This window comes from Equus przewalskii, chromosome 4, assembly GCF_037783145.1.
Source record: "Equus przewalskii isolate Varuska chromosome 4, EquPr2, whole genome shotgun sequence".
Classification (NCBI taxonomy): Eukaryota; Metazoa; Chordata; class Mammalia; order Perissodactyla; family Equidae; genus Equus; species Equus przewalskii.
The window spans coordinates 39,287,521-39,315,454 of record NC_091834.1 but is presented as its reverse complement, the minus strand read 5'-3'; the positions used below and the strand labels follow the sequence as shown (position 1 = coordinate 39,315,454).

Here is a 27,934-nt window from a genome sequence, read left to right as displayed (position 1 = left end):
ACGTTTTCCTGCGACAAAATTATCCGAATTGTTACCAAAACTGGAATCCCGCACTGGTAATTTTATAGGAAATCTTATTCCACGTTTGGGCTCTATGATAATAGTGACCAGGGTTTTTTTGTTTGTTTCTTTTTTAAGAAGTCACCAAATATAACAACCTCCCTGGATCCCCGCCCTCACAAGCCACTATCTCATTTGCACACTTGGTCCTGCCACACACAGGTCCAGCACTGACACACATTTATGCAGAATTAAAAGGAGTTCAGGGCTCAGCATCAAGTTGACTTTATTACTGATTCCACTCTGACCGTGAGATGCACTTCTATAAATGAGCTTTTCCCTTGAAGCTAGAATGTAAGACTCTCCCTTTGACGTCAGTTACTCTTTTTTGTCTAATTACCTAGGGTCTTTAATATTATTTTCAGTATTCTGATCTCTCCAGAAGTGATATCTTGCCAGGATTTTCCTAATACTTGTTGATATTCTTAGGGGACCAAATAAATAGCACCCAAGTGAGAAATAAGACAAAGACAAAAATAGAACAAGGCCAAAATAACACTTTCATTGTTGATAAAGATTGAGAACTTAGCTTATTGAGAAAGCCAAATGGACTTGGTAATTGCTGTCCTGAATTAGGCAGATTTACCTACCCACTCACAGGTAAGGCCAGACTTGACAGGCCTCTCCAGCTGAGTGTGACCTGAGTATGACTAATGGCACAGAGGAGCAGAAGGTAACTTGTATGCTACAGGTATACTCGCTCCCCCAAGAAAAGAGTGGAGCTGACCTGAGATAAGTCATTGTACCTCCACTGCAGATAAAGGCTCGGGAGTAGGGTGGAGTGAGCAAAGGGGTTGCAAGAGCCCAGAAGTATTACACTAACTCGGCTTCATATTGAAGGAAACATCAGATGTGGGCAGGATGTGCATTCAGTTGATGGATTTCCAGGCTATGTACCAAGATGTTGGGGTTTTGAAGGGTCAAATTAATAGCACCACTCTTTCCTGTCCAAGTTCTGAATTAACTGAGAAATAAGATTAGGAATAAAACAAAAAAGGTCAAACTATCGTTGTTACTACTGATAAGGGACAGGCTGGCAATTGTAACTTACTGTGAAAGCAAAGCTGGACTTACTGCACCTTTCCTCCATATTCTAGCCCCTGGGACAGCTCATGCGTGGCAGAGCAAACACTCTTACTTATGTCATGACCTCTAACTGGTCTGGGGATGACACTAGTATAAAGAGACCAAATTTCCCAAAGCAAGACCACTGATACATTAGTTACATCCAATCAAGAAATGTTGGCCAATAATTATTGTTCACCAAATTTCCTACAATTCAACCTCTATTAGGAGAAGAAAAGAAAGGCACAAGAATCAGGAGTTTTGAGGGAAGCTCTTTCTTCCTGGAAACCAGAAGAAAGGAAAGGTAGGCACTTGTTTTATACTGTACCCCTCCCAATGAAGCCCAGGTCATATGGTTGAATTTCCAATGCCTTCGACTGGATGTCCCAGATTTAAACCCCTTGCCTGTCTACAATATATGGAGACCACGTGGAGTTCTCCTGCCCCCATTTCCACGTCCTGGGCTACTTATTTGTTTACAACTTTCTTTCTTGCTTTATGCCACAGGAGCTGACCATGCTTCTCTTTTTATTTTTGGGTCACTTACTCTAATTTTGCAGTTCTTTTTCCCTGAAATTGTTTGTTCTTTGCTTCCTTACTATCCCCAAAATATGTCTCCTTTTCATTGAAGAGTTTTAATGCTAGTTACTGTAGACTAGAGAAAATCAGCAAATAAAAATAATGGACATAGGAGAATTTCTTTAAATAACAAAGTACTCAAAAGAATTATTCCATAGTCTATCTATAATACAATGTAAATGATAACTCCGAGATTCTCATTGCCCTTGGCCTGACTCTCCTCAGAGACGGTTTAAACCAGTGTTTGCTAATAAAAGGCATGCTTGTTTCCCATCTCATGCCCATGAACATCTTTAATTGAGAAAAGGTAGAATGGAGTCTCAGAATTCTTCTCAATACAGTAATCTAGATAGTTAGTACCAACAGATTTCAGTTGATCCTCAAGATATAACATATTTCAATTTTGGATAACCTCATACTTTCACTTAAAAAAAATTTTATCACCTACCACCAGAGGTTCTTGACACTATGCTACTTTCACATGCCACATTTTCTGCCACCTTAGGATTTTCTCCATTTTTTTCCACTGCTTTCCCAAAATCTTTTTTTTTCACTGCAAACTACATTATCCTCTTGACACCATATTCCACTCTTAGAAATCTCTCTATAGGCCATTGCATTATCTCTTTTGGTTATAATTTGCTTGTCTGTACTGCTGTCTTCCCCTTATACAGAGGAATGAAAATAAAATGGCTAAGGCAAGATTCAGCTCCCTTCTCAAAAAACTGGATTTTGGAACCCCACAGTAGGATGAGAGCCAGGTTTAACAGAGGGAGAAAACCCTTTCCCTTACCATTTAGATATCAAAAACTGCCGATCATTCCTTCTGTCCACTCCTTCCCCCAATCTACGGGGGAGGTTAAACATGGGAATTTATTTCCAGATAAGTGGCAAGAAAAGGAGAATTTAGGGATAAGAAGAAGAGAGAAATGTTCAGATGTATCTGGATTTCGACTTTCTGGGAAGGAGCATTGGGAGGGGTGGAGTGTTACATAAACTGAGAAGAGGAATGAGCACAGGGACTCTTGACCCACATTCCTTGTTTTGGAATCCAGAAGGAGATCATTATGCAACAGGTCTCATTCACCACAAGGCAACCCAGCCTCTTTCGGGGTCGCTGGTATGATAAGACAGAGGGAAGAACTGAGGCGTGCTCCCCAACCTCTCTCAGATCATCTGAGACATGGACTAAATTGAGAAGCAGTGTGCTATGGGGTCTGCTGTGATGGATAAAGAAGCTACAAGGTTTGGGCTGGGGATGGACTTCTAGGCCAGAGGCTAGATAGAGGACAGGGAGTTGACTCATGGTTTGAGACAATGAAACCTGAGAGGAGACCAAGTCATCAAGAGGGAGATGGCCCATGCTCCCTAGGGACTTGCCAAGCCGAAAAAGCAGATCAAGTTCACCAGCTGCATGCTGCAGCACTGGGTGCTAGTGCCCAGGTGGGCAAAGAACGTCACGTCGGAGAGCAGCAACAGTCAGCCAGCAGACTGTCAAGGACTGGCACAAGGCCACAGGCCCTCTTACCCCTCCCCACTCCACCAAGACCATGAAATCATGTAAACCTCACCTCTCTCCCCTCTACTGTTGGCCATGATTTTAGGGAGAAAAGCAGGTGAGAGTGAGGGTCTATGAGAGTTTGAGCATTTCCACCCAATTTTAACTGAACACGCCAGCTGAGACTATTTAAAATAAGAGACTGAATCAGGTAGTTTATTTTGTACATTTTCTGCATTTTACCCTAACAGCCAGTTATATAATAGACAGCTGAAGACAAAATAAAGGAGCTGCGTTCTCTCTGCACTTCTGATTTATAAGGTGAGTAAATTCTGTAGCAGCATACAAGTGCAGTAAGGAATATAAGTGTGCTGGGCACATAATAAATATAACTTTTCTCTATACCACCCCTTTTTTCTTCTCACACTACAGTGGGCATTTTTAAAGTATGTATTTTTGGCTGTCCAGCATCCAAACACCCTTTGTTAGAGGGGAGTATACTGAAAGACAACAAAGTGGAGCCATGGCCTCCCTAACGTTACGGGAGCTGGGCTAGGGCAGTTATTCCTCTGCCTGGCCCCTCACAGCTAATGCAGGGCATGTAACCTAGGCCCAACTGGCAGACCTCATTACTACGCTTTAAGTCCCGAGGGAACACTGCAAAAGAAGAGGGAGAAGTAGAGGTTCTCGAGGCAGCAGTGACTACAGAGTTTTAACCCTGAGCATAACAGTGAATGGCTAGTGATAGGAAGTCCAGAGCTCAGATCTTCTTATCCGGCTGAACAGGTTCAGCGGCATGACCTTCCTGTGTTAGCTGCTGTCTCAGTTGGCTTAGGCTGCCACAGCAAAATACCATAGACTGAGCGGCTTAAACAACAGAAATTTATTTCTCACAGTTCTAGAAGCTGGGAAGTCCAAGATCAAGTTACCAGCTGATTGAGTTTCTCGTGAGAGCGATCTTCCTGGCTTGCAGACGCCTCCTCACTGTGTCCTCACATGGCCTTCCCTCAGTGCATGCACACGGAGAAAGACAGATCTTTCTCTCTTCCTCCTCCTATAAGGCCACCAATCCTATCAGATTAGGATTCTACCCTGCTGATCTCATTTAACTTTACCTCCTAAAAGCCCTATTTACAAATAAAGTCACATTAGGGATTAGGGCTGTCTTATTTCTTTCTATTTCTGACCTAATTCTCTGACTTTTTCAATTCTATCAAGTATCTTATATCTTTCCAATAAATCCCTTTTCAGTGTAAGTTAACCAGAGTTAATTTCTATTGTTGGCAACCATGAACCCAAACTGGTACAGAAATTGGTGTCAGAAGATAGTCGCCTGGGGAACTGGTGTTGGTTATTTGCCCTAATACGGGCTAAAGAAAATGAAAATTCAGTGAGAGTTCAGAAATGGGAACCTGTCAGCCATAAAAAAAAAAGCTAGATAATTTTTCTTCTCTGGTCTTCTTTACTGAAGTGTCCATTGAAAAGAAAGATTTAAAGGATCAAATTGTCACTGCCATTGAATAGTGTGAATGGCATGAAGCATTTAAAGATGCTAGGATGAGGTAGCCGCTTCTAACAGGACTGGACAGCTTAAACAATAGATGACAAGCTCAAACCTCTATATTTTAGCTCACAACATAGACCCAGGGAATTTCTCTGGTTGGGATAAATGTCTACAAAAATCAAACATAAATTTTAAATTCTGTGGGTTCCTAAATAAAGTCCATTGAATGGCCAGCCTCAGCAGGTCACACTCATGTGAAAGCAACTGTGCTGACCAATAAATAATGGAAAATTGAATATAGGGGAGAATATGGAGGCCTGGGAGTATCCCTACACCACATTCTACACTAAGCTTTGCTTGGCAGCCAAAGAAGACCCATCTCATTTCTCTTTGCATCTTCGTCATCTTACATCAGATCTGGACCAGCTCTCTGACTCTATATATAGACCTGATCATCTCACCTTCAACACAGGACATCACGCCAGCAGGATCTGGAGAGTAAGTTGGACTGGTACTTTCAACACCTTGTTAAGACATATGTAGACTAGAGAATGGGGAAAAATTTTTGAAAATATAGGAGCTGCTATTTCAGGAAAGTTTCTGTGGGGCCAGTGATATGGTAAACTCCAATGTATAAGGCAAATACCTGTTTCTCTAATTCTAAGAGTCTTACTGCTTTATGGGTCATTCTGGCTTTTGTAGGCAACATATTCAACATTTGCATGTACTTATTCATTTCATTTACCAGGTGACTCAAAAGGCTTCTACTTTTAAGTGGCTATATTACTTAGAAATCATGGTCTGGACGATCCAATGATGCTCAAAGTGTCTGTGGCAAATCAAACAAATAGCTCTAAAAGGGAATCACAGAAGAGGTCCTTAGATTTTAGAGTAATAGTGTAGTCTCTTCATTACTATCCTTTTAAGAGACAAGTGTTGGATTGCCACCGGGCCCAAGAAGAGATAAAAGTCTGACCATGAGGTACCAGGTGACCATGCATTATGAATTGGAGTGTTATCTGATCCATCTAGCCATAAAGTCAAATGGCTCCACTGTTACCTCATCAGCACGGGCAAGTGTTAATTACTGGGTTGTACCAAACAATCTCCATGAGTCAGTTGCTCACACTCCCCAGTGTTCTTACTTCTGCTACACTGTCACTCCTCCTCCAGCCTAATGAGAAATGCCCTGTGTCTGTCTTAAGAGAAAGCATTTGAACCTGGACTCTGGGAAATTGTAAGTGATATGCTGGCACAATTCAGAAATGGATGACTGAAAGTACAACCCCATTTAGGGGTAGGTCTGAAGTTCAGTGGAGGAGGAAAACCGTTACAATTCCACTTGGATGAAAAGAGCTTTGCTTAGCACATCTTATTGCCCACTTTAGTTGGAAGAATAGATTGTATAAGAGAAGACTGTCTAAAACAACCCATGAGAAATGACTAATGTCTTGACTGATGGTCACAATTAGAGGATATAAGTGGCAAAAGATTTATGGAAGAGGTATTTGGAGGGACCTTTCAAAATAGATTTAGGGTGACACAATATTTATTTATGTACAGTCAAAAGTTATGCACTGTGAAGGAGGCTCTTAATAATCAGGTGGAAGAGATGATATGTTCTATAAGGCCAGTCATTCTGCTGTGTCCAGCTGCACAAGTGCTCCTCAGGGGGCTCATAAAGAGTCTACGGTGGCAAGAATAGAGGCTATTACAAGAACTAGGTTGCCTTGACTCAGGCTGCCTTGACTACAGCCCAACCAGAGATGAACCTAAACCCCCACTGTTGGACCATATCTTGAAAGAAGAATCACCCAGGTTGATCACTTTGGACCTTTTCTATCATGGAGGGGGAAATCAACTTCTTTTCACTAGCTTGACGACTTATTTTGGACTTTCCCCCCTGCTTGTCAGGCCTCCCCTAGGTTCACTGGTCACATACTTACTGAAAATCTCCTATGTTATGGGTTTTGGCTCTTTTTAATAATTAGCTTCTCTTGATTTCTGAACCTACTTTTTCAATCTTCATGTTGATTCTGTGAGTTACAGAATAGCCTTCCATTCAAGCTCTTTCCAATTTAAATTAACCATCGTTTCTAGTGTTTGAAACTATGAATTCTAGAACACCACTTCCCACCTCCTACCCTTTGACCTACCTCTCCTTTATTTCTTCCATCATCTGGCTCATGAGGCAGACAGTTGAGGTTACCCTATGAGCTGAGCCAGATCATCCATCCATTCCCACACCACATATTAAGCACCATGCTAGGCACTAGTGATACATAGAATTAATGTCCATTATCAGGAATGAGGACTTATGAGAGGGGATGCCTTGAGGGATCAAAGGGATTGGATTGGTAAATGGACCTGGGAGAAGCAATTAGTGATCTACGGTTACATATTTACTTGATATCAGGTCTATAATTTGTATATTAGGTATTTTTTTCAGTGAAGTGTACTTAGACCATCTACCTGCAATGTGGGAGCCTTGGAGTCAGAAAAAAAAATCTCAGAACTGCTTTTGTGTTCTTAACATGAGCTTCCAGGCCCTTAGCCTCAGTTGAGTTTCATTATTCAACTTCCCGCAATGAAGAGGCTCTTTAAGGTACCTTCAGGTTGTATGAAATACTAAAGGGATGGATCCACCATAACAACATTAAAAGGACAATGTTTCTTTTTTTTCCTCCATACTTTTAAAAAAATTTTTTAATTTATTTTTTAATTTTTAATTTTTTAATTGCAGTAATATTGGATTATAACATTACATAGCTTTCAGATGTACATTATATTTCAAATTCTGTGATTACATCATGTTTACCACCAAAAAACTAATTATAGCCCATCCCCTCACATGTGAGCCTAATCACCCCTTTTGCCCTCCTGCTCCCTTCCCCTATAGTAACCACCCATCCAATCTCCATTGCTATGTGTTTGTTTGTCATTGTTTTTATCTTCTACTTACGAGTGAGATCATAGGTATTTGACTTTCTCCCTCTGACTAATTTCACTCAGTATAATACCCTCAAGGACCAATGTTTTATTTCATGGAAAATCTTTTACTTCTGAACTCCAGAAATTTAACAAAGCACATTAACCTTTGACCTAGAGAAAGCGATATGCTGGTTAATTAAGTGGCTAACTCAGTCAAACAGGAACTTCCCAGACTATCTTCCTAAGATATAATGTTCATTTTCCAGTACAATACTGTAACCCAGATGTAATCTTATTTTGAATCTAAAGTTCACACGATGCTCTAGGGCCATTCTTCTCAATGTCCCTCCTCCTTCATTGACCTATAGATTACAGAAGTATAGGAAATAAGACAGTGTCTGCTGGTACCAAGTCCTGCTCTGCATTTTGTCTTTTTTATTACATTTCTGGTTTCATTTTTAGTTGTCACTTAGCACCCTTCTGTTTTTCACTGGAAGGAGTGTTTTGGATAAATGAGTTTATCTGACCAAGATTTGATAGTACCATCTATGGACTCTCATTAGGTGCTTTAAAAACCATGTTAACTTTTAGCATGAGGCTTCTCCTTTAGAATATGAAGACTGGCTTGCATCTAAGCCAATATCTATTCTAATATCTAATCTAAATCAAGAACGAAACCATCAAAGCTCTCCTGACCCATAGCTGAGAAGGTGGTTCAGAGATAGGGAAAAGAATTATCTTTTTTTAACCACAAAATTTTGACTATTCAATATAAATAATATTTAAAAAATAACGTCTGAAATGCCTATGTTCTTCAGATAACTCATCATTTTTTTGTCTTTCACGAAGAGACTTGCCAAGATGATATGAGATTAATATTGTTAAAGAAAACTAATATCCCAAGAGAGGATCCCTCAATCCCTGACCTTGTTAACAACGAGCCTGGAGGCTCTGCAGTTTGTTCTAAAAGAGGATTTGCACTTTAATCAAGTGTCAGAGGGAAATAGCAGGGATATTTGAAGGAAGCAAACATGGCAGATATCAATATCTCTCTCGAATAGTGTCAGTTCTTACCTAAGGAACAGAAGCTAAAAACAAGATTAGTGTGTATCATTTTCACTAGGGATTTTTAATTTGCATCCCAATGCTACCATGGTTTGTCACTAAACACATGGCTGTTCTTAAAATAATAAGTTCAGAGAAAAAGTGTAAGGTCCAGTTGAAGAGCTTGAGGCAAGGTTATAACACCAAAGCCTGTTTTCTCCCAAGTCATCTCCAGGTGTTTTAGGATTGGCTTCCATCAGGAAATTATATCACTAAGAACTGCCTGATTTCAGATTTGAGGTTCCAAATAAATATTTCCACTTAGATTCTCTGTAGAATGACTTTATTCGGCAATTTTGTATCAAAGAATTATGCTCCTGAGGCCACAAGGTGTAGAAGATTTAGAACTCAGCTGTCAGTAGTTTAGAACCCAAATCGTAATTCTGATCTCTCACCACTTCACATAGAAGGAGAGGGAGGAGGGAGCAGCAGAGTTGCAGATAACTAACAAGGAGGTCAGGGAGGTCTTCTCACCCAAACCCCTCTGTCCAGCCATGGGGAAGTGAAGATAAGGCTGGCTTTGTTGGTCTCAGCCTCTGCACCTGTGTAATGACGGGTTGTTGTAGACCTGAGCTGTCCAATACAGGAGCCACTAGCTCCATGCAGCTATTGAGCACATGAGATGTGGCTAATGCAACTAAGGAACTGTATTTTTACTTTTGTGTAACTTCAATTAATTTAAGTTTAAATGTAAAAACAAGTATTTGATTAAATTATTGAAAAGCTTTTAAATATGTTTGGAATGACAGTGGTATATGAATCTATTTTTTCATTGTAAATTTTATGAAATCTTCTCACAGTTCAAGCATTTCCAATGAAAATTTAGTGTTTGCATTAGGATATGCTGTAAGTATGAAATACAAACCAGAGTTTGAAGATTTAATATAAAAAATGTACAACAGCTCACTGATACTTTTTATATTGATTACATGTTGAAATGATAATGGTATTAACATATTGGGTTAAATAAAACATATTATTAAAATTAATAATGGCTCATTATGTTTCTATTGGACAGTGCTAGACTAGACTATCTGGGCAACTCTCTCCCTATTTTCAGCTTCTGTGCTGAGGATATACTAGAGAAGATGGGAAGCCAAGGTAGATTTTCCTTAACAAACCAAAAAAATAGTTTTTAAAAAATGCAAAGATGAACCAAGAGCCTTCCTTAGCCACATTCCTGAACCCCAGTTCCAAACTCAAAGTCCTTTAAATAGTATCTCTGCACAGTAAAAACCTGATCACTGCTGTGCTCTACCCTGGGCCAACCCAGGCTGCCCCAGTGATTTTCACCTTCAGTTCTCATGACTGTGTCACGTTCACGGTAGTTAATGTCTACACCAGCCTGGGGACTGAAATAGAAACACTGAAGTTGTCCCCTCTCCACACAATCTCACTGTCATGCCTTTTCCTTAAAAACTCCATAAGACCCATGTAGCCTTACTGTATGGGTCATATTCCATCCTCCCCAAATTATAATAAACATTTTCTCTTCTTTCTTTCTTATTCCTCTAGAATCATCTCATTCTTCATTTCTTCCATTGATATCTATTGACCCCTTTCTTTGTGCCAGGCACTGTGTTGGGCATGGAGGTAAAGAACACACACCCTTCCCTCAAGGAGATCACAGTCTAAAAGGTAGACATTTAAATAATAAATTCAGCGTGATAAGGGGAAAATGGACGCTGCTCGCAGTAGGAGGAGTGATGTCAACCAGAATTCAAATTACCAAGGAGCTGACCCTTGATTGTGGTCCTGAAGGAAGGCAAAAAGGAGAGATGGCATTCCAGGCAGGGAGACAGTATGTGCAAGCATATGGAGGCATGAGGCTGTGCGGCACCTTGGAAAATGAAAGCAGATTGGTCTTTCTTGGATATAACAGACAAGGCATTGGAGGGAAGACGAGGGAGCGGGGTGGCCAACCTGAGGCCACTAAGTCCCTGTTTATAAGGCATCATGAAGAGGAGACAAAGATCAGAGAACTCTTCAAAACTATCAACAGGTTGTATGTTTCCTCCTACTCCCTCCAGTTGGCTTACATCTTTCCAGGAAGTTAAGAAATTCACATTCTCCCAGGGATCATTATAGAACTTGCAGTTTCCAAGATCTTTGTCATTGCACAGCATTTGTTGGGTGGCTATTATGAGCCATCACTTATCCGCTATAATAAATACACAGAAGATTGGCTTCCTAACTAACCTCAGGACCTCACGGTCAGTCCAGGGAGACAATAATAACAGGAAAGTGAGGCAGAGGGAATTTGGCAGGAAACTATAATTTTCTCCTTTCTTACCACTTCAGAATAAAAAGCATGTGCTTCAAATGTTTTGGGGGTAGAGACATCTTACTCCCCAAATCACTGTTTCTTATTCTCAGCCACATTTCTCTGCAACTGATGACCTAAGCAGACAGGAAAGGTCTCAACTTGTAGTGAAAAAACAGTATTCATGCAGACGTCATTTCTAAATCTTCCTGGTTTAACTCATTCTCTGGAGTGTTTCTCATAACAAGTCATTATGATCACAAATTAAGAGACTGTTCATTAAATTACATAGTGGAGAAAAGAGGCTTAAGCTTGGGCAAATCTGAAGTACCTTCCCCTTTATTTTATAGAGTAAAGTGGGAACATGTGAAAAACAGAATGCACTAGAACTCCATTAGCTGTAGAACAGATCAGTGCTCTGAGATCATTAGTTTGAATATTCTTACAGTCTCCATAGTCAAATAATGACTTAAAAAATAATCAGCATTCCTTCATACACTATGGGCAAAAATGAGCTAAAATGGATCTTATATCCACCACAGCTTTAAATATTATCCATCCAAGAGCCACAATGTATCATAAAACCCAGTAGTTCATTGTTTCCTGCCTCCGAATGGCTGCAGCTGTCATGAAAACATTGCCATGGCTCAAGCCCCATATTGGAAGCCAACTCAAACCTGCTGTTTGGTAGACCCTTGCTGCTGACTGCCTGCTGCCACCTCCCAGCTCTCCCTCTGCCAGCTCCCTTCACACGCAGGTGAAAGGCAAGCACCAGGCACCTCGACAGCCAGACAGCTGGGCGGCTCTGGGCAGCCAGAGGTCAAGGAATCGCCTGTAGTGAGAGGACAATTTGCTGAACCCAAATCTAAAGTTCTTCCTGCCTAAACCCATGAGGAATTGCTTTAATGTCTAGAGCTACAGTAGCAAGCTTTGAGTTCAAATCTGTATTGTGGAATTTGAACCGTAGAAACACCCATCACCGCAAAAAACTCTAGAAGTCTTGTTAACAAAACAGAAAGAACTTCTGCCAATAGCTGAGAAATAAATTCCTTCTTTCCTGCTGCTTGGACCACAGCATAATGAGGGCTCCCAAGCTCTCTTTGCAGTCATAAAATGGAATGCATAAGCTTTTCCTTTTGATGTGTTCCCGTTTAAAAGTTTAGAGTTGATGCCTTTTCATCCTTTATTTATCTTACCTTGTAAATATTTCTGTACCATTTCCAATATCTTAAGTCGACACATTTTCAAAAAATAATTCACTCCTTCTCCTATTTCAGTTGTATAACTTTATGTTATGGGTCAAATTTGGGGCTGAATAAACATACCTCAGGCTACAGCTCTGGAAATACCTCTGGCAGCAAATTAACTCAAACAAATGTTTGGGTTGGGAGGCAAGGTTGGTTTTTAATGATCTTCCTGATCTGCCTGGAGGCCCAAGGACAGACTAGTGAACTCCCACAGGCTTTTCTAACTTTGTGTTTTCTGCCACAGTAATACACAGCTCTCAGGTTGGTTGGAGTGGTTGGTTTAAACTTTCACCACCAGAGGGTGCTCCTTGTTTGCGTCTAAAACTCGTTTCAACATCAGACTTGAAAAATGGAGGCCCTGCCGCCAAAGAATTGTCGCAGCAGCCAGCACCGCCCGGGAAAGGTTTCCGAGGCCTGCAGGCAGCGCTCTACTTCCGGGAATCACACTTCCCTTTGCTTCTGACATCATGTATTTAGAACCCAAACTGAAAATCTCTGTAGCTTGCACAAACCAAACTGCACTGATTATGTATCTGCTGTAAACCAAGCAGGGAATGAAAATCATGTTTCCTTCCCATGGCTTGTGTTCAATATTTCCTGCATAACGACAATGAACCCAGAATTCTACCATCTTCCTCACCACATCAAACAATAAAATAACATAAGCTAAAAAAGAGAAGTTTCTTAGCTATAACAATAATGCTATTCTCTAACAACGCAACCTTCACTTACTCTATTCTAAGTGCACACATATCTCTCTTCTGCTTTGGCGTAATTTTTGACGTCTAGGAAGCATTCCGATTTATCAGCTTCAACGTATTAGTGTATTTTTTTGATTCACTGGGATTTGCATGTTAATTTTCCACTTGATGTTTTCTGGTATGCAGGATGGAGGCATGGAGTTCAATTCCCATTCACCTATGTGGAGCTTGCACAGAAAATCTTTTAAAATTATGGTAAGAAACTCTAGTGTGCTGTCATCTGAATTGGCAAAGAGTATCAGAGGTCAGCAAAATTTTTCTATAAAGCACCAGATTACAGTAAAGATTTTAGGCTATGTGAGCCATAAGTTCTCTGTCACAACTACTCAACCCTACCACTGTAGCAGGAAAGCAGCCATATAGACAGAAATGGTTGGGTGTGGTTCTACGCTAAAACACTTTATTTTGAGGAACAGGTGGTGTGCTATAGTTTGCTGACACCTGCAAATGATGAATCCTAATGTACACACTCTTCTTATTGACAAAATTCTGAAAAGTTTCTATTACATCACCCTTTGATGATTTTCCCCCCTCCTCACACAGTTTTGACAAAGTGTGACCTCACTAAGTTATCGCTTTTTAAGTTCATAGGTCCTTTGTAGGAATACCACTGGGTTCCCTCTCCAGGGCTTTCAAAATCAGAGCTGAAGGAGCCTTACTTAAGCCTTCGGTGTGTCATTACGTTTGTATCCTGTGAAATCTCTTATGGTAAGATATGAAATCAACAGGAAGGACGTGACTCCCTGCCGATTTCTCCAGAGATAATGTGGAAAGTAAACGAAAGACATAGTTCACCTTCAGACTGATGTGTAGCCAGAGGAGTCTGGGTCTCCTTGGAGTAGGACACCACTTCCCTGGGCAGGAAATCCACCTGGGTCACCTTCGACACGCCCAGCTTATGCAGTCTTCGTCTGTAAGTAACAGAGGACAAATGCTTAGAGAGGGAAGGCATTCCTTGTAGAAGAGCTATCAGTAATAAAACAAAGGACTCAAACAAACCCCAAACACCCTTGGCTTCCCAGCACAAGGGGCAGGGTCATGGAGGAGAACTGGCCCTGGGCAGGAAATTGGGACACTTGGGTTCTTGCCTCACTTTGGCCTAAATCTGTTGGTGATATAGACAGGTCCCTCATGCTGACCCTCGGCGTCTCTATCTGTAAAACAAAGGCTTGGTCCAGCTCAGATAAGACCTCTTTCATTCTAGTATGTGTGATTTTGCTTCATTAAAATTTATAAAGGCAATTTTCACTTGCAATACAGGATTCTAGTCTCTTAGGTGAGAAGGACAAAAGAAAAGCAATGCTTCTTAAATGTGAAAAAAAGAGAGACGATTCCCTAGTGGAGCAAAACGCTCTCTGTGACATCAGCGAGAGGATCACATTCCAAGGGGAGAGGGGTAACACTTCTCACTTCTCCCGAAAAGGAACTGACACAGATCAGCATGCGAATTTTTTTAAAGACACATTGATGATACAGCACAGATGAGTGAGGAAGATACTCGACTGAGAGTGATGAAATCTTAGCTTGGACTTCCCAAACTGATCACGTAAAGAGTCCTTTCAGAATATTTATGGAGCACTTGAAGTGTTTTCAAGTGTCTTTCACATTCATTCTATCATCTGTCTTCACAACTCCTCTGTGAAGCTTATGGGCTGATGTCACCGTCATCTCCATTTTACAGACGAGGAAAGTGAGATTCAGTTTGAGAGACATGCAAGTATATACAGCTCATAAAGGTGGAGCCAGCACTAAAATACTGTCAGCCTCAGTCCTGGTCCAGTGCTTTTTCCACCAAGCCAAACTCCTACCCAAGGTTCTCAACGGTGAGTTCTGTTACCCCCCAAATCTGAAGTGCCTCCTGAGTCATCCAGGAAACTTCCAATCATGGAAGAGTCAAAGTCTGGTGGTTAAGCTCGTCACTTGAGTCCCACCACTTAACAGCTGTGTGTGATCTCGAACAAGTTACCTGACCTCTCTGTGCCTCAGTTTCCTCATTTGTAAAATGGAGATATTACTACTACTTATTATTAGGATTGTTACGGGTAACGTAGATGTACCATATTATATGTATTATGTATAGATATTACATTATATTACAAATATAGTACATATACCACATATATTATATACATATACGTATATCTTAAAATATTTCTGGAACACTACTTTTAATATACAGATTTAGAATAGTGTTGGACATATTCTACTATATTTTCTAAAATTTTCCAGGCATAGAGTATGTGTGTGTCTCTGAGATAGAAAAAGAGAGAAAGATGAAATAACGATTTAGGCAAAATCCCACATTGGGATTTTGGACTCCCCAAACTGACCACGTAAAGAGTCCTTTCAGAATATTTATTCTGAAATAAAGAAGTAGAAGCACACCTATTCATATCATCACTTTCAATGATTACCAGCAGATGGCACAGCCTCATTGTATTTTTTTTTTAGTACTACTACTAATAAAATGAAAGAAAATGCATACAACAGCTATCAATTTCCATGTACAATCTCCCAAGCATTCTAGGAAAACAAAAATTTTTTCTTTTCTATGAATTGCTAAAACAATTAAAGAGAGATCTAAGATGTGCATGAAGTAGATACAAACAAACCCAGGCAGGTTTAGAGAACAGGCCTAGCCAGGCAACTCTGCAGCCCAACCAGCTTGGAGCCCAAGCTCCACACAGGCCTGGGCTGCATGGGCCTCATGCACTCAGAAGTCTGGACCAGAATGTAAAGAAAGGTCAGGCTGGGTCCCCAGCATTTCCGTGCAACCTTCTTACACAGACTTAGGGGAAAACACACAAAGTGTACTAGAAACAAAATTACCAAACCAAATTACCAAAGGCTCAAAGTCTCAAAGTAAGAAATTCAGGTATTATTTTAAAGCCTTCTCGGGTCAGAGAAGGACGTCTTACTTCCAGAAATGGGTCTTTCTTGAAGTATCTAAAGAGGAAAACATGAATAGACACCCCAGGGTGCTTGGGGCAAAGCCCCTCCCACTGTTGAATAGCCCAGAGCATCTTTCTGAGGCCCCAAGGGGTCAGTGTTCATCACAGGCAAAGAGACAGAAAAGAAACATGGACTGGTAATGCACCCCACCACTTCAAATCAGGGTCACTCCTGGCAAAGAGAGATCACCCTGGACCTTACATGTCCTTGGGCATCTGTGTGAGGCCCAGAGATCTCCACACTCCCATTAAGAGGTATCTACATCTGCAGGCAGGGATGCCAGGGCATCTTGCTGACAGGACAAAAGCTGCAGATCTATCTTGTTGGGTGACCAGCAGCAGGCATTGGGCAATAGGAAGCTGATCTGTAAAGTGATAATCTACCATGGCAAATCGAAACCGACTGGTGAGACAGTATAACATAATGGTTAAGTCATGTACTCATACAGAAACAGAAATTTGGGTTCAAATCTCTGCTTCGTCACTCACCAGCCGAATGATAGATGAAAGCTTAGGACAAGTGACAAATCCCTTTAAGCCTCATGTTTCTTATCTGTAAAATGGGTACGTATCATTCAGTTCTTGTGAAGATTAAATCAAGCTAGTACTCGTAAGCACTTAATGTCTGGCACATACTAAGCAGTTCCTGGCTCTAGCATCTCTAACTGATCTTTTTGACTCATTATAATAATGCTTATATATGTTTTAAAAAATCAGAGAAGGCAGAGTTATGAATGTTTCTACATTAAAGATTCTTTAAGATAGTAGATTCGAAGATTACCTCTGCCAATAAAACACAATTATCACACTCTAGCTTCTTTGTACGAGCACACGGAAAGGTTACGGCTGCCTGGGACAGGGCATCTGCTTTTCCTTTAACTAAATGTATCATCACCACGAAACTTCTCAGATTTCAGAATTTAGCTTAAATAAGTGAGTTTATCCCACTAAACAAAATGTTTTCTTTTCTCAATGATTATTGAAAACTTTTGGCCATTTCCTCACTGATGCTGTGTTTGCAAGTTCATGGCTTCAACTCAACCCAAGCCATCAAAAATAAACAAGAGCTGAGCCTCGATCATGTGATTCCCCCAGTGTACTGACTGACTGACGCACTGATAAACTTGTGGTTCTCCTGGCCTGAGGGTAAATCTGTCTGAAATGATTTATAATTTTAAAGCAACTCCTTGTAACACTTCTTAGGGTGTACTGGCAGGTTACTATATCTTTTCATGCAATCTCCAGATGGATTAAGCTACATTTATATCAAATGCTTTGATTCTTTGTGGCTTTTTTGCTGTTGTTTTAGTAATCGTGTACTTATAATACGCAAAACACTTTTCATTATCTCAGTTTTTGTTTATTTTTACCTTATTTTATCCTCATTAAAATTTTATATCATATTCCAATTTTACAGATGAGAAAATGAAAGCTCAGCGATGCTAAGTAATTTGCTCAAAATCACAAAGCTAGTAAGTTACAGAGACAGGCCCTGGTTCTGTCCAACAGTAAGTCTAAGGGCCATGTACTTAAAAACTGGGCTTTGTTGACCTTGTTCTCCTGCTTTTTTCCTAATGCCTTATGACCATCTGCTCACTGAGGCACATTCTTACAACCTAATATAGTAGAAGTCCAAACACATGTGTTCATTTTATAGAATAGAAAGGATTCTTGAGAAGTAGCTAGCCTAGATTATTAGGACATAATGGAAGGATCATGTTTTCCAAGGTGAGTAATACACAATTGCACCCAGCCCTAGCCAGTTCAGAAAGGCTGGCCAGCAGGTGGCGCCCTTCCACAGCAAAGACCTGCCTCTTGGTGTATTCTCCAACTGAGTTCTCACTTCTGAGTCTCTCCCGACCAGTCGTAGGGTCTGCACGTCTCAGCGGACCCAGAATCCATCCATTTATACAACCCTGTGATAGAGGCCTTTTTCAACTTCCCTAAAATGTTTCTACAGTTTTATCAGCTGTATATAACTATGTCTAAGAGATAAAGTATACAGTAGTTCTTTTCTTTTTTTTTTTTTTTGAGGAAGATTAGCCCTGACCTAACATCTGCTGCCAATCCTCCTCTTTTTGCTGAGGAAGACTGGCCCTGAGCTAACATCCGTGTCCATCTTCCTCTACTTTACATGTCGGACGCCTACCACAGCATGGCTTGAACTAGAGGTGCCATGTCCGCACTCGGGATCCAAACCAGCGAACCCTGGGCCGAAGTGGAACGTGCAAACTTAACTGCTGCACCACTGGGCCAGCCCCAGTAGTTATTTTCTTTAAAAGTATGAACATTGAGCATCTTGTTTTTCACTGTTGTTCAAGGTCTTACTGGCTCATAATTTTTGAATTCAAAGATGCAAATTAAACTACTTAGCAAAGGAGGAAAAAAAAATACATTATAATGTTAATGCTACTAGAATTCCTTTTCCCTCTAATTTGGCTATAAATTCCATGCTGGCTCCTCAGTTTGGACTCTGGGGTACCTTACCCGCCATCCTACCTACCTCCTGCAAAGCTCATCCCCTCAATACTGGACACACAGATACTTCCAGCAGCCCCTGTTACACGTCACTGTTCTCTTTTCATGTCTGACTTGTCTGCAACCTTACTTATTTACTCCCAACTGATTTATCTCTGTACCCTGGGGTTTAGCTCAGTATACAGAACAGGCACTAAATAAATGTTTAAAGAAGGAAAGGAGGGAAGAAGAGAAGAATAGAAGGAGGAAAAGGCAGAAGGTATGATACAGAAATGTGCATTGAGATTTCAATGATCTATGCCATGGTGGATATGGCATTACTATTAAATCTTATTGTGTATTTTTGCCTTGGTAATTTATTCTAAAAAAAAAGCTCTAATAAAGTTTTAAATATGTTGCATTAAATTTATATCACGTTCTAAATAATTGTAAGAAAACAATTCAAAATCACTTAAGAAGTACAATAAAGTCTCACATATTTGGATGTATTGTGACCACAATTAACAAACATAGAGAAAACCTAAATGGGAGAAGTCCTAGAGCAGTGGTTCCCAAAGTGTGGCCCCTGACCAGCAGCAACGCCACTACCTGGGGACAGGTTAGAATGCAAACTCAAAGGCCCCACCCCAAACCTACTGAACCAGAAATTCTGGGGGTAGGTCCAGCAATCTGTGTTTTAATACCCTGCCTTCCCCGTGCTTCCCCTCCCCCCTCTCCGGTGATTCTGATGCTCACTAAAGGCTGGGTACTACTGACTTAGAAATATTACAATGTAGAGACAGACTTCACTGTTTAACCAGATTCACTTGGGCCTCCCCACCCTGCAGCCAAATGCTGGAGGATGAGGCCTTAGTCCCACTGCACAGGGAGACGTCTCTGGACCAAGCCTTTGGAGCTCTATGAGATGGGCCAGGTGCAGAGATGAACAAAGATGAGTGAGAGGATGAGAGTCAGACAAAGGATGTTGCAGTGTATAAAATATTAAGACACCAGTGCAAGAGTTGATCCTAGATCCAAAACTAAAAAGTCAGGCAGGGGATGCCAGAGATGTTGGGCAATGAAACCACGGATCCCTCACAAGCTAACTTGGTATGGTCCTAAAGTGGCACGGGGCTCACATCTCCCCAGGGCTAGGGTTGGACTTCCAACTAAAAGTCCTAGAGCTTCCTCTCCACCTGGTCCTGTCAACTTGGCAGAGCAAGCTAGCTGAGCAAAGCCATATTGCACCAAAGTTGAAATGTTTCTACTGGAAAGAAATATCAGATCTCATTAAAGAATAAAAATTGAAGCTATCTGAAGTTTGAGAAGGTTATTTGCCAATGTTTGGGGTATAAAGATGTCCAGTTCACCACCAGCATAAGTCCAATGTGCCCAGGTTCTGTCCCTTTGTCCTTGGTTGGACATTATGAATCACAAGAAGAAAACTACTCTCTTGCATGAATCACTGCCCCATTCCACTTCTGTTTCTGGTTCAGTTGAGATGTCTTTGTCTATCCACTCACAATAAGGTTAGCACGGCTTTGCTGGCTACTAACAAAGTTTCATTATCCAAGGAAGATGAAGCCCAAAGTGTGACTTAAGCATGGTTTATAATATCTACCAAAGCTGAAGAAAGTTAGGGTTATGCAGACTTACCCTTTTTTTTTTCTGAGGAAGATTAGCACTGAGCTAACATCTGCCAATCCTCCTCTTTTTTCTAAGGAAGACTGGCCCTGAGCTAACATCGTGCCCATCTTCCTCTACTTTATACGTGGGACGCCTACCACAGCATGGCTTTTGCCACACGGTGCCATGTTCACACCTGGGACCCGAATCAGCGAACCCTGGGCCACCAAAGCGGAACATGCACACTTAACCGCTGCACCACCAGGCTGGCCCCAGACTTACTCTTAAATAAAAGGATTCTGTCCTATCATTAACAGCATGAGAAACATGCACATTGCCATTGGAATTCTACTAAATATACACTATGTGGCTCTTCTCCCATTTCAAAGATGAAGAAAATTTCAAGAAGAACCTTACTGAAAAATGTGACTAATACTTTTAAGCATTATTTTTAATACTATAAACAATAAATGCTTGTAAAGCATGGAGTTATCTACCAAAGCAGGATATCCTGGCTTTGTCCCTATTTTTTTAAAAGATCTCCATTCCTTTCAAAGTCATAAACTACAGAACTTCAGCTTCTAAAGCCATTGCATCTGGGACACAAACATAGAGAGTCACTGTGTTGTGCCTACATATGGAACACTAACAACAACCCACTAGATTTCACAGAAACTACTATCTAGTTTCCTTTAAGAATAAAAGTAAAAAATTTAAATGGGAAAAATAATTTTGACATGTCAAGGATCTGGGTGATGAAGGGTTGATTATGGATGGCAAGGGGAAGCAGAGCTCTTTGATGACAGACTTAAGGTCTAGGTTGCCTTAATTTATTTTATTGAAATAAAATACACATACTATAAAATTCTTTAAGGTACACAATTTAGAGAGTTTTAGCATATTCACAAAGCTGTGTTGCCTCACTGCTATATAAGTATGCAACTTTTTCATTATCCCTAAAAGAAATCCTGTACCCATTGGCAGTCACTCCCCAACCACCCCTCCCTCTCTCCCTTCAAAAGGAATAATACACTATGTCTTCTCTGTCTCTCTTCTTTCACTTAGTTTAACGTTTGTAAGGTTCATCCATGTAACAGCATGTATCAGAATGTCATTACTTTTTATTGATGAATAATATTCCATTGCATGGATATAACACTTACTTTTAATCCCTTCACCAGTTGGTGGACATTTGGGTTGTTTCCACTTTTGTCTATTATGAATATTGTCACTATGAACATTCATGTACAAGTTTTTATATATATGTGGGTTTCAATTCTCTTGGAATTGAATTGAATTCTCCTGGAATTGGTATATACCTAGGAGCAGAATTTCTGGGTCACACGTTAATTCTATGTTTAGCCTTTTGAGGATATGCCAAACTGTTTTCCAAAGCAGCTGCACCATTTTACATTCTCCCTCGCAGTGTACAAGGGTTCCAATTTCTCCACATCCTTATCAACACTTACTATTATCTGTCTTTTTTACTATAGCCATCCTAGTGAGTAGAAAGTGGTATCTCATTGTGATTTTGAGCTGTATTTCCCTGACGGCTAACAACGTTGAGAATCTATTCATGGGTTTATTGGCTATTTGTATGCTTTCGTTGAAGAAATGCCTATTCAAATTCTTTGCCCATTTTAAAATTGGATTGTCTTTTTATTGTTAGTTTGTAAGAGATTTTTTATATAATCTGGATACCAGACCCTTATCAGATATATGATTTGCAAATATTTTCTCCCATTCTGTGGGTTGCCTTTTCACTTTCTTGATAGTGTATTTTGAAGCACGAAAGCGTTCAATTTTATTGAAGACCAACTGATCGATTTTTTCATTTGCCGCTTGGGCTTTTGGTGTCATGTCTAAGAAACCATTGCCAAATCCAAGGTCACAAAGATTTATTTACACCTATGTTTTCTCCTAAGAGTTTTTATAGTTTTAGCTCTTATATTTAGATCTTTGATCTATTCTGAGTTAATTTTGTATACGGTGTAAGGTAGGGTCCACCTTCATTCTTTTGCATGTGGATATCCAGTTGCTCCATGCATAATTTTTCTTAATGTTCAGAGGCAAGATGAGCAGGGAAGCAGAGGAAGTCTTTGTCATGAATACTGATCTTTGTTGATGCCCATTGGTTCCAAGCAGTAGCCAAATCTGACTGTGGACAGATGGATTCAAGAGGAAGGCCCTCATCACTTAAAAGCTTCCCAGGGCTCACAAAAGCTCTCAGAGCACCTGAGCATGCCTTCCATCACTGGCATGAGCATCATCAAATTCTCCCTGAGTCAGATATGATACAACTCATATTCTGATGCTCTAATTTCAGACCACAGTGAATTATATACAGCAAAAGTTGATGTTCTTTATTTCATATCCAAGATCAGTGAAGAAAACTGCATAAATATTGCTGTACTATCTCTATTGAACTCATAAAGGAACTCAACAATATCAGAACTGGCTTCAAACAACTGAAACTTTAAGCAAGATGGCTGCCATAAGAATTTCACAGACGCTATCAGCTAATCCTCCAAGACACACTTAGATCAGAGTGGATGATTGATTTGCTGACCCATCACCAATATTGGGAGGTAAAGCTGCAAGAAAGACTGAGTCTGACCTTTGCAGGGTTTTTATTTTTTAATGTCACAGTGTGAAGACACAGAAAAGCCAGAATAAAAATATACCGCAGGCATTTAGGAAACTCTTCAAATTTTACAAATTGTGAATCACAAAAGACTCTCAATAACGATCTTTGAATAGCAGCCTCAGAATGTTTGATGACTGGAAATTATAATGCTGAGGATATATTGCTTAGACCTAGTGGAAGGAGAGGCGCGAGGGTAGATAAGGCGGCAGAGTCAGCAGCTTGTGTCAGAAGCCAGTGTGTGGCACTCAGAAGCTAGGAAACCAAAAGGGGTCATTGCAATAATGGGCAGTCTGTGAAGCAGGGAAGGGACCTGGAAGTCAAGCAGATAAAACCAGGAACAGATGTTGTCAGAGACAAGGAGTTATTGGGCCGGATGCCAAAGTAGGTCAAGGCCAGGGAAGAAAAGAATGTCTGCATTGGCCCCAGACTCAGTCCTGCTGGGTTTTGTTCCTGCTTATTTGCATGTGAGTATTTCATCCCCAAGATACATTAATTGTGTTGTCAAAGATTTTTTTCCTACTGCTGCTTGTAAAATTCCTTAAGATTTCTTAAAGAAGAGCCCCCTAAGTCCGTGAGAATGATAATTGTGCCATTTTCTTTCTTGTTCAAAAATCTTATGTGGGTACAGACAGTGTCCTTGACAACTGACAAAGTAACTACTTCAGCCAACATCATTATCAGCAACCATAAACAATTTTTGAAGCATGGCACTATGCCAGATCTTTCCAACACAGAGAGAATGGGGAGATCAAACATATACATCAAAAGGCTAATAAGCATGAAAGGTAGCAAATAATAAGAGCCAATATGAGTGATTCACATAAAAGGTGGGACAGGAGAGTATAATGGGTAGATTACTATGTGTTCGGGTAAATGAAGCAAGTTTCACTAAGAATAGAAGGCCTAATGTGAGTCTTGAAGGATAGGAGGACTCAGTCAAGTGGAAAGGGGCGAGAAGGGTGTTCTGGGGAGGTGGCCCTGCATATGCAAAGATCTCGATTCTGAGTTCACACTTTATGCCTGAAAGACCAGTTTTTCAGAATAGAAGTTTTAAGTTGAAGAGCAATGGGGGAAACATTTAGAGAGGTACATAGAGGCCAGATGATTTGAGGGCTTTAACTCTCAGGCTAAACAACTTGGACTTTAAGCTGTAGACAGTGAGGAATTACTCAAAGTTAGTAAGAAATCAACAGCTGCAAAGAGACATTTAAAATATGTCAGTATAGCAACTATGTGAAGAATGGACTCTAAATCTTCCTCTTGGAACAATGAGGGACCAGAGGCTATGTATAGGAAGGACCCTAGAAGCTAAGTGTAGAGAAAAGGAGGAATTCAGGAAGGATCTATAAGCAAAGGGTGTGTGGGTTCAGTAACCAAACAGAGGATCCAGGCAAAGGATTAATTCAAAGCGGGCAGCCAGAGGAATGATTACTGGATTTGTGACGAACAGTCTAACAGATGCAGAAACTTGGTCTGGGGGGTGACAAGAAAGCACTCAGTGGTCATGGGCCTGGAAATGAAAAGGAAATGCTCTAGTTTGGTGACTCTGGAAAAGAATTAAGGGTAGACCTTAGCAGTTTACTTGATATGGAGGGTGAAGAGAAAGGAATAGACTGGAGATTATTTCAAGGCTTTATGCCTTACGGAAGAAAAGCGAGTGGTGTAACTAGAAGATGTAGGGGAATCCAGAGAAAGATCTGCTTTGGGGTAAAAATGAATACCTCAGTGGATGAGTTTGTGTGAGGGGTTTTCCAATTGCATGAGATGTAAGACCAAAGCTCAGAAAAGAGGACAAACAGAAAATGTGGCCCTGGGAGCCACGCACTGAGAATCACATGAGAAAATGCTGCATCCATAGAAAAAGAGAATATAGGAACCAAGGGTATAGAAGCTCACAGGATATGAAAGAAGTTTTAAAAAATAACAAAAGGTTCATTTGTTTTCCAAACACTGTACTCTAGCATAATGAGGTATCAAGGTGTGACACCTAAGGACTGATTCCTAGAGCTGGGAATGGGACACAACATGGAGGAAAGAGGAGGATGGGGCATGACAGAGAGGAAGTGACCCTGGCATTGCAGCCCCCTCCGTACATTCAATTTATCATTGATGTTCAGAGTGGGTGTTTTCCTCCAAGGACAGAGAAGCAGCTTGATGGCTGACCTTTTCTGATTACTTCAAGAAGGATGAATTTCCATTTTCTATGTTCACATTTAAAACATCACTTGAGAAAGTACTTATTTTGTTTCCATGATATTTGCTTCTTACTGTGCAGAGAGATTAGTTTGGCAGCTAAAGCATTTTTCCCGAACAGAAGCAAATGTCAAGTCTGGCTCAGTCAACAGGCATAGCCGAAGGGTTTGCCTTGAATTGCATAACACAAGCAAATCTTGCAAATTTCTGGGATGAAAGAAGAGTCAAAACAGTCATGGTTTTAATGAAGGTTGGCAGTATTGGTGGAGGACCTGCTAACAAGCGCCCGTTGTACAACAGAAAGCGAGAGTTCAGAATTCTAAGAACACAAGGTACAGAAGTGTGTTTCCTTCGATATTACACACAAACAACAATGATGATATAAAAATTTTATATGAATGGCCTTTTATTGACTTAATGTTTATTAACAACCTTCTACAGAACTTGTAACATAAAACTATAAAATTATGGAATTATTCAAGTCACTGAGTACCAAAGTATAAGCACACATCCTTACCAACTGGCCATATTTATTCTTCTGAAGTGGAATAAAAAAGGAACATTGTTTTTTGAAAATCAGGTTGCTAGTGTGGAACAGAAAACATCCCATAATTGCTTTCTCAAGATTCATGAGGGCAGAGAACAGAGACTGGCAGTTGGCAACTTCTCAAGAAATGTTTGGGGACTGAATACATGAGAATTATAAGAGGTGGGCAAAGTGCTTTCTCCCTCTCGTGACAAAATTTTGATTGGATCTGTTCAAAACAATTATTTGAAGTTTTTCACGGGTTAGAATTCATTCTATATTTACAGATTCCAAAAAAGCATTTTACTATTACCTTTTGATACACACACACACGTTACAAGATGCTGTTCCATACTTCAGTTTCTGTAGAAAGTGAGCTCAGGTGTTACTGAAGACTCAGAGGTTGTCAGTTTGCTCAAGGACACAAAGCACATCATTCTCAAGAAAACACCAGGCATTGACACATGAGAAACCTTAATGATTAATTCAAACTAGAGATCTAAACATAATGCATAAGAACATTTGACAAAACTTGGAGAATAAGCCAAAAGAGGGTTACTTCATCAAAGGAAATGAGGTTATTGCTGTTCTGTTGGGCAAATGGAAACAACTTCAAAACATGAAAAGACCTCTAGAACTGCCTGGCTAGATTTTCTCTAACACATACTGCCATCTTGAAAAATATGTTTTTCTAGTGTCTAGTTGGTGTCACTTCTATTCTTGACAGAGTGATCTCTCTATTTCACCACAGCAGATGGGGATGCTGCCTGGTGGATTCTGGAGTAATACTCACCTTCTCTTTCAGCCGAGAATGAAGAGAAAGTTGAGAGAAAGAGGAGGTCCCAACCTTCTAACAAGGTCTCTCAAGGACTGAAATAACCTCTAAGTTCCTCCTTCAGGGAAGCAGCAGCCAAATCCTTGCTCACAGCTTCATTTTTTCTTCCTTCTCACTTTGCTTCCAAATATTTTAAAAAACACTATTAAAAGTTTAATTTACTAATACATAGTGGAAATATAATTGTGAGGCTTCAATGAAATCAGAAGCCATTAAACATTGCTACACGTTATTGGGTTTAACAATTGGGACTGAGGGGACACAGAATACCCTCATTACTTGTTGACGTCTGCTCATCATTGAGAATCTCTGCCTCCCTCCCAGCCCCACTGCCCTTATACTGACTCAGCACCTCTCCCTAAGACAGGTGATCTCATGGGAGTATGTTTCCTTCATAAGACAACAAAAAGCATTTAAAATATAATCCATCCTGAAATTTGCCCATTGCAACCCCAAATTTCAATGAGACATTTATTCACTTCCCAGTCTAAACAGGCTTTTTCTATCCTGTGATCTTCTAACTTACTCTTTTTATCCTATTTTATTTCATTTTTCACTTCTACCATCTTCAATTCATTAATCTATTATAATAGCCTAAGATTTTGGTTCTTTCACGAGTAGTTGCCTGGTAATAAACAAGCTGAGTCGCACTTTTTTATTTGCAGTTTTCTTGAAGCTATTCTTTTGCTGAATGCCACATCATCTCCCTTACTTCTCTATGTTGCCATTTGCTTTGCTGACCACATAGTTAACATATAAACCAGAATAAAGTGACACAACATTTGTGCTTCCAGTCAAGATGGAGTAATAGTGACCAGCCTTACCCTTGGCCTGAAACAACCAAAAATTGGATAGCAGTTGGAATGAAACAACAGTTTGTAGGACACTGGAGGTCAGGCAATGAAGGACAGTGATACATGAGAGAGGAGAAACAAAGATGAGCCCTACAATTTCCCCAGCTTACTTCATTAAGAGAGTTTCCAGACCATGGCACAGGGAGGGAACCCAGATGAAATCTGGCAGACTCTCTAAGTTGAGGAGACAGAGCTGAGAGTCCAGGAAGATCAAGGCAGAAAATCCAAATTAAACACCATGAGATACTATTACATTATTTCTATACTATTACAAGACTATTACAAATGTTCTCACAAAAAGAGAACATTGTAAAAGTAGCCCAAAAAAGACGTTACATACAGAAGAATAAAGACAAGTATGACAGCAAATTTCTGGTCATAAATAATGCAAGAGAGAAGACAATGAAGCAACACTTTTAAAGTACTGAAAGAAAAACACTTCTGCCTGGTGGATATCCCTCAATGTTTCTTATACTGAAGGCCTTCTGATAAGGCATTCTTTCAGCTTTTTATGTCTTAAAAGTCTTTATTATATCTTTGGTTTTGAAAACATTAAAGGACCCAATTATATGCTGCCAATAAGAAATGCACTTTAAATGTAAAGAGACAAACAGGTTAAAAAGTAAAAGGATGGAAAAAGATTATATGGTGCTAACACCAGTAAAAGAAAGCTGGAGTGGCTATATTTATATTAGACAAAGGAGATTTCAGAACAAAATATATTACCAGGGATAAAGACGGTCATTTCATAATGATAAAGGGATATATTCATCAAAAAAGACATAAGAATCCTAAATATTTATGCACTTAATAACAAAATTTCAAAATATGTA

General features: G+C 40.1%; 1 protein-coding gene across 4 annotated transcripts in view; it reads right to left on the bottom strand.

The window, feature by feature from the left end:
- The window catches only part of DYNC1I1 (dynein cytoplasmic 1 intermediate chain 1), a 282,561-nt gene that overhangs the window by 198,423 nt on the left and 56,204 nt on the right, over positions 1 to 27,934 (bottom strand). For all 4 annotated transcript variants that reach the window (XM_070615670.1, XM_070615669.1, XM_070615666.1 and 1 more), the window contains one exon: positions 13,808 to 13,923. In XM_070615670.1, the coding sequence (XP_070471771.1) occupies positions 13,808 to 13,923 (116 nt within the window). The remainder of the gene's footprint in view (positions 1 to 13,807; positions 13,924 to 27,934) is intronic.